A 7,410-nucleotide genomic window follows, 5' to 3' on the forward strand; every position below is an offset into this window, starting at 1 on the left:
TTGTGTTGCTTCATTAAAAAAAATACATTTTACAAACTTGGGAAGCTTTTGGGGGGTATAATTTAGTAAAAAGTTTTAGTGGAAATATGCTTTAAAAAATCAATATAAACTTTATAAACAAAAATATAAACTGCATTCCATAAATTCGAATATGCTTCGTTGAGGCTTGTTTGTCAGATTAAAAGTAAAAATAAGAAAAAAGTAGAAGTCTATATTTCTGTATTAAAACGTTTTTTTTTAATTGGTCTGATGTTCTAATTTTTGTGTTTTCATTAGCTGAAAGTGGAAAATCATAAATAACAAAAATGGCTTGAAAATAGCCCATGTGGAATTAACCTAAATAACGTATATCACTTAGTGAGTTGGATTACTGAAATAAACTTTTGCGTCTGGAGGACGTATTTGTTGGGCTTCCATAAAATATCTATAAAAAAAAAAAATTCTTTTGGATATGTGCTCTTTATTTCTTTATTTTGTTTTTAATCTGCTATAAACAAATCCTTTAATCATTATATTTGACTGACTGGATGATTTAATACTAATTTTTGCGTACTGCACGCGAAATCATCCGCATGTGATGGATGGGCATGGAAGGTTACATATCCACGTCTTGACATGCGCAGTAGTGCTTTGTATATAATTTTGAAGGAGGAATGGTGTCTTCAAAAGCGGTTGGAAAAACGATAACTTCTATGAAGTACACAGCGCTTGTGATCGAGAATGCACACACTGTTATTACCTTTAATATATTGTAGTTTGATGTTTTATTATGTTTATAGTAATACTAATCCACTGTTTCCTTGTGAAGTGGGTGTTTTTAAAATTAAATTATTACTTGCACAAACAGAACTTCGTCGTTTAGCTTGATTGAATAAGAAGAGTCATAAAATATATGCAAATTCACTTTATCCATTGACTTACTTTGAATTGAGAAGGCGTTTAAGTTTGTACCACTGAACTTTGATAGGTGGAATCTTAAATTTCCGAGTTTTCGGTTTGACCCGAAGGCAGCATCAGCGGCAGCGCAGCGCCGCTGACGTTGGTCGGGTTTAAACCGTCAACAAACTCCAACAAGTTCCCTCGGCGTTCAAACACGCTTCAGCGTGCTCCGTAAACTCCGTAAACTTACTGTGAGCCTGTTGAATGCTTTGAAGTTAGCAGAGATATGCTGGATTTCGAGGGTGTAATTAAAGAACCAGCGACAGACAGAGACCCACGTTATGTCAGCGCTGGACAGACCCGCGGCGGAGCTCACCGTCATGGATGTGTACGACATAGCGGCGGCGCTCGGCCAGGAATTTGAGCGGGTCATAGACAAGTTCGGGTGCGAGTGCCTGGTTGGGGTGGTTCCCCGAGTGGTGCGGGTTCTGGAGTTTCTGGAGGCACTTGTGGGCCGCGGAGCAGCTGGACAGGAGGCAGAGGAGCTGCGCCGGGAGCTGGACAGGCTGCAGCGGGAGCGCAGCGACAGATACGAGCAGGAGAAGAAGCACCAGAAGGTCGGTCAGTGCAGGGACTCCGCATCGACTGGAGCCCGACTTGACGTATGCATTTTCTGCAGAAATAGAGCAACCTAAATCTCTATATCTCTATTTTAATTACTTTTCACTTCACAATTATAAGTTATTTTAATTACTTAAAATAACTTATAATTGTGAAGTTATTTTAAGTATTAAAATAACTTATTTTGAGTTATTTTAATTACTTAAAATAACTTATAATTGTGAAGTGAAAAGGAAACAATATCATCAATTTAATGTTTTTTGTTTGTTGATTTTTTAAATTTTATTTATTTATTTATTTTTTTACAAAATGAAAACCTGATAAGCTCGACATCCCCCAGGAATCAACTCACTCTTGCTCTCCTTAATGCTGCAAGTGTTTTTCAGGCATGTCCAGCTTGAACATCTGGGTATTGTTCTTTGTTCATAATTATTGCAAGTAGCTATTGCTTTGTTAAATTTAACAAAGAGTGTTTTGGAACATAAATTTAATTTTGGACTTTGACTGGATACAAGTTGAAACTAAACCATTCAACTCTGGCCACAGTTCAGTGTAGGAACCTCAATGGCCTGTATTTAGCTTCATTCATATTCACAGTAACTCTGATGGGCACTTTAGCCTCTGGTGAAGAAAAACACCCCCACCTCATGATGAAACTTTTACACATATAATCTGCTATTTGATAAATTTTCATTTAAACAAGGATGGGACGTTTGTTTTACTTCTGACTTGGATTCAGATCCTGCTCTGAAGAAAGGCAGCAAACCAAAGCCTTGCTAAACAAATTCATTCAGCTGTCATATCGTCTGTGCTCAGGAATTGGAGCAGGTGGAAGATGTATGGAGGGGAGAAGTCCAGGACCTGCTGTCTCAAATTACTCAGCTTCAGGTAGAGAACAAGAGGCTGTTGGTGAGCCTCTCGCTGAAAGAGTCCCCCGTCACGGAGGAGGACCTACAGAAACACGAAGGTGGGTGCGCCTTTCTGATTGATTATTACAATGTTGTAATCAGTGCAGAGAAAACGCAGTTCATTATGTTCATGCAAATACAAAAATAATATTAGATATCAGCTCAAATTCCCTGCTGTTAATCACTCAGGCGTAAAAGCCCAATAAACTCAAAGGATGAACCAATGTCGCATCTACGCTTTAAAGACAACTCAGCATAGAACCTGTTAAACTGGATCCTTAGGAACTTTATTACAAACATCCCGCTACAAAAAATGGCTTCTTACTATTTTTTTGTTGAATATATGAAAAATACCATTGCACAGCTTGACTGACGGAAAATAGGATTTAACACCAACAGGGGGAACAAATTTAACTAAGCCTTGGTATACAACAAAAATATGATGCATCTCTTGGGACATTTTTATTTCCTTTATCTTGAAAACATAATTTTTTTTTACACACAGTTTGTGTGTTTAAGGTAGTTTTTTTTTGACTCAGCCTTTTATTTGCCCTCAATTTGCCCACTTTTCTGTCACAACACTACACAATTTAGTGTTACGGTAAGGTTAAAAAAGTAAACTGAAAATTAGCAAAGAAGCAAAGAGTTAGAAAAAGACTTTTAAAAAGTCTTCGGAAAGCTACATAAAAATACACGTTTATAAGTTGACCTCAAAGTAGGTCAGTCGGGAGCTTGGGAAGGAGACTATTTTTGAAGCAGACCAAAATATATCTCTTATGTGAGACTCTTAGTGAGTGCAGCTGTACTTACAGTCTGAGCCTTCTCACAAACTCACACACTCACTAATGGATTTGTGCACTTCAATAAATTAGTTCTGCATGACTAGATTACTGTACCCACTGATGCATTAGTTTTCTTAATGGTGTATGAAATGATATCATTGTACGAGAAAAAATAAGCAAGCCTTAAATAGATCGGATATTAAAAATGGAAATAAGCATTTTAGCATCTTATAATGTTTGCTGTTCTTTCTTGCTTGCATGAAAATAAGCGTTTGGATGTTTGTCTCTACTTGAACATTACATGCTGTCTATCTGATAACACAATTGTAAAAAAAAAAAAAGAGATTTTTCTGTGGGGATTTATTGTTGTGGCTCTCATATCACTGATGACGTTTTCCTTATTAGCACAAACGTCTGAGAAAGAAAGCCAAGTAATACAGAAGCTAAAAGACTTGGTGGATAAACAGAGAGACGAAATCCATGCAAAAGACCACGAGCTAACGCTAAGAAACGAAGATGTTGAAGCGGTGAGGATTTGATCTGTAATCAAAACATGTCAACGCCATCTTTAATATGAAATAAAGTGGCTTTAATTTAACTCTCTCAAAAATAGCTCCAGCTGCAGCAGCATCGGCTCATCAGAGTCAACCAGGACCTTCTTCATAGGACCGGACTGATGGAGGCTCAGGGCAAGACGCTGATCCAGCAGAGAGCTGAGCTGGAGGCCTCTGCCCAGGCACAGCAGCAGGAGTACGCAGCGCTGCAGATGGAGGTCAGGAGACTGACAAAGGAGCTCCAGGAGAAGGAACTAGAAAGAGAACTTCTAGAGATAGAATCCCCTCTGGGAACAAGATCTGAGAACGCTTCACCAAAATCGGCACCAATGACGGTAAGAAGCGTGTCGGACTGTTTGTGATACACTAGGATAAAATAACATCTAGTAACTGTAAAGAGGGAGGAAAAATTTAAACAATTTTCTAAATCATTTCCTAATCACTTAAGGTCCACTTAAACTAACAGACCAGGCAAAAATGGAGAAGCATCCAATAGGTCCATAGCAACTCAGGAGGAACTGCACAGATTTGCTACTCACAACATAAAAAGTACAGAACAGAGTGGGAAAAGATTCTTTAGTCAAATGAAAGCAAAATTGCACTTACTGACCTACATGCAAAACACCATGGGGAGGAAAACATGTACAGCACATTACCCTGGACACATCACAACAGTGAAACATGGTGGTGGCAGCATTATACTGTGGGGAAGTATTTCTTCAGCAGGGAAAAGAAAGCAAATCAAAGCTGAATGTGTGCTGAGTGGCCCAGTCAAAGTCTAGATCTAAATGAAATTGAGAATCTGTAGCAACTTTTGAAAACTGCAGTTCAGACGTCTATACTCTACATTCAGCTTGAGCTTTGGCACAAAGAAGAATGAACAAAATTTCAGTCACTCGATGAGCAGGACTGGCTGAAGTAAAACACCATCAGACATGCAGTTTGCAGCAACAGGTGGTTCTACAAAACACCGTTTCTATTTAAAATCATGCACCATCTTCCTACCACTCCGCTACTTTGTGTTAGCCTGTCACATAAAATACGATCAAAATACATGAAGGTTTGTGGTTGAAATGAGACCAAATGTGAAAACATCCACTGTATTTGGCAAAGTGCTGTAAATGGCTGTTCTTTGTCCCACATCCAGGCTGCAGAAACCATTCTTTCTGACTCTGTCAAACCACGTTCTGTGTGGGTGGAGTGTGGAGGGGATCCTGGCTTCATGGCAAAGTGCCTCGAGTGTGACAAGAGCCTCTCACTTCTGTTAATAACAGCAAATGGAAAGAATGAGGGAGACCTTACTAAAGAAGAAAACACTGCAGCACATGTTCTGGTAAGAGCTTGTTTCAATAAACTGCATGCTGTTGATAGAAATAATTTCTACATCTCTGCCATTGAATATAGCATATTATCATTTTAAAATGCTTATTTTGCAACAGTTTTACTCATTTATTGCTAATGAGCTCTCTCAAGTTACCTTTTCCGTCACTAGCTTTCAGCAACATAGGCCTTCTTTTTTTTTTTTATACATTTTATTTTAAGTTTTCAAGGTTTAGAACATACAGATAGGCAAACAGACAAAACCCAGATGCGCAGGTCATTTATGAAACAATCCAGTTGACAAATGGTGTGTACACATAACAAATGTGTACAAAGTCACATACATGCGAATACATACATCCATTAAGGGGAGGCAGAGGGGAGAGTCCATGGAAAAGTTTGTTCAACTCAGTCTAGTCTGTGAAAAGTGTTCCAGGAATGGATTCCAATAGTATGAAAAAGTGTCTTTAGAGCCTTTACGAAGCCTTTCCATCTGTATTATGGACATCATGTCCGTCACCCAAAGGCGAAATGAAGGGGGAGCAGAGGACTTCCAGTCCCTAAGGATTAGTCTCTTGGCAACAATCAGTCCCAGTTCTAACGGTTGCCGCATTGTAGCAGGTATAGTCCCCTGCACCAGAGGGCATCCAAAAATTATAAGTCCTGGTTCAGGTTGTATGGGAGTCTTATATGCCTTGGAGTACCAATCAAACACTTTGGACCAAAGACCCGTTAATGAAGAACAAGACCAAAAGGCATGAGACAGTGTTCCTTCAGAAATGTTACACCTGTCACACATTGGGGAGACAGAGGGATAAATATTATGCAATCTGACCTTTGAGTAGTGTAACCGATGCGTGATTTTAAACTGAATTAGCTGGTGCCTGCTGTTTATTGAACACGAGTGAATTTTGGAAAGGCATCTGTTCCATAAAGGTTCAGGGATTGTTATCCCCAGCTCACTTCCCCAGGCCTCCCTGATTTTTGTGGTGTGTGTCACAATGTGGTCACCAAGTAGATGTACAATTCTTGTGACGAGATGTCTAGAGTCAGGGGGACTCCCAAGGATGTCAAAAATGCCTATTTCCCGTGGAAGAGTGTCGAAGTTCTCAATTTTTGACTTAATGTAATGCCTGACCTGCAAATATCGAAAGAAGTGTGAATGAGGCAGATTGTATTTTTCTTTCAATAGGCTGAATGATGCAAACTTATTGTCAATATACATGTCCTTAATCGACACCAATCCCCTTTCCCTCCAATCATGATAAGCTTTGTCCTGCCAAGGAGGCAAAAAACTATGATTAAAGCACAACGGCGTCTACATAGGCCTTCTTTTAAGCATAGCAAATCATTTGCCATCACTGTGACAACCAGGTTATCATTTTTCCTGCTTGGCTGCCCAGAGACCCACTCAGCCACCAGCTTTGTTACTGCTGTTGATGCAGGAGAACCGCTGAATATGTGTTTTTACTGCAGACACAGTCAGCTGCTGTAGAGTCTGAGGATGAGGCAGACAAACCTCGTTTCACCTTGCAGGAGCTGCAGGATGTCCTGCAGGAGAAGAATGAACTCAAAGCCCAGGTGTTCATGCTCCAGGAAGAGTTGGCATATTACAAAAGGTAGGATTTGATTTGAATTCTCTCACTCTGGCTTCTGTTAAAAAGGCATTGGCACTGAAATGTAATGAAACTTCCATTTTGCTTCAGTGAGGACTTGGAAGATGACACCAATCCTAGTGTCTCTGCCACAAATACCCCGTCACAGCTAACTTCAGCCGATCAGCCTGAATCAGGAATAAGACGGCTGTAAGTAAAGAGATCAATACCCGATCCAAGGTTTTTAATGCCCATTTTTGCTTCTGATATCAGCAAAGGCATTTGCAATAAATAGTAACACAGCCATAAAAACTCACTGAAACTCTTTCAATGTATTATTGTGTTTTATTTCCAACACTCCTCAACCTTTTGTCCATTTTCTATCTGGACAGGATCTTCACTGCCATAATGCCAATGGTGGCTGCCGGTTTAATCACAGATGATCCCACATTGTTGCCAATAAGAAGACTTGTTTCCTTTGTATGACTTGTCATTTAAAGGAAATACTCATCTTGACACAAAGAACTGATTTAACAGCAGAAATGATTCTAAACTAATCCTGTTGTGTTCATACTAGACATGGACCGGTTAGAGAATCTTGTTGTATTATAGTAATAATCAAGCACAATCAGAAATGTCAACGATATTGTGATTGCTCTGATTTTAAACAGAAAAGTAATAAGTATTACTACTGTTGTTTAAGCAATCTAGCCAGCTAGGCAGTTCCCTAACCTGAGAGAAAAAGATAATG

The 7,410-nt window shown here is 39.3% G+C and overlaps 1 protein-coding gene across 1 annotated transcript; it reads left to right on the plus strand.

Annotated features, from left to right (window-relative positions):
* Positions 1–1,007: 1,007 nt before the first annotated feature.
* On the plus strand, positions 1,008–7,410 carry LOC114154534 (RILP-like protein 1). Its single transcript, XM_028033701.1, has 8 exons — positions 1,008–1,496; positions 2,317–2,467; positions 3,596–3,717; positions 3,804–4,079; positions 4,892–5,077; positions 6,541–6,683; positions 6,771–6,869; positions 7,052–7,410. Exons 1-8 carry the CDS (start codon positions 1,221–1,223, stop codon positions 7,143–7,145), a joined length of 1,347 nt encoding a protein of 448 aa, XP_027889502.1. The 5' UTR covers positions 1,008–1,220; the 3' UTR covers positions 7,146–7,410.

Source organism: Xiphophorus couchianus, chromosome 12 (genome assembly GCF_001444195.1).
Source record: "Xiphophorus couchianus chromosome 12, X_couchianus-1.0, whole genome shotgun sequence".
In the NCBI taxonomy this organism is placed as follows: domain Eukaryota; kingdom Metazoa; phylum Chordata; class Actinopteri; order Cyprinodontiformes; family Poeciliidae; genus Xiphophorus; species Xiphophorus couchianus.

What these genes read in the sequence shown, in the direction of transcription:
- LOC114154534 (XM_028033701.1), top strand. Translation starts at nt 1,221, where the DNA reads ATGTCAGCGCTGGACAGACCCGCGGCGGAGCTCACCGTCATGGATGTG. An exon ending in AGGAGAAGAAGCACCAGAAG is followed by an intron (nt 1,497 to 2,316) that starts GTCGGTCAGTGC and finishes GTCTGTGCTCAG; the next exon opens with GAATTGGAGCAGGTGGAAGA. An exon ending in GGACCTACAGAAACACGAAG is followed by an intron (nt 2,468 to 3,595) that starts GTGGGTGCGCCT and finishes TTTCCTTATTAG; the next exon opens with CACAAACGTCTGAGAAAGAA.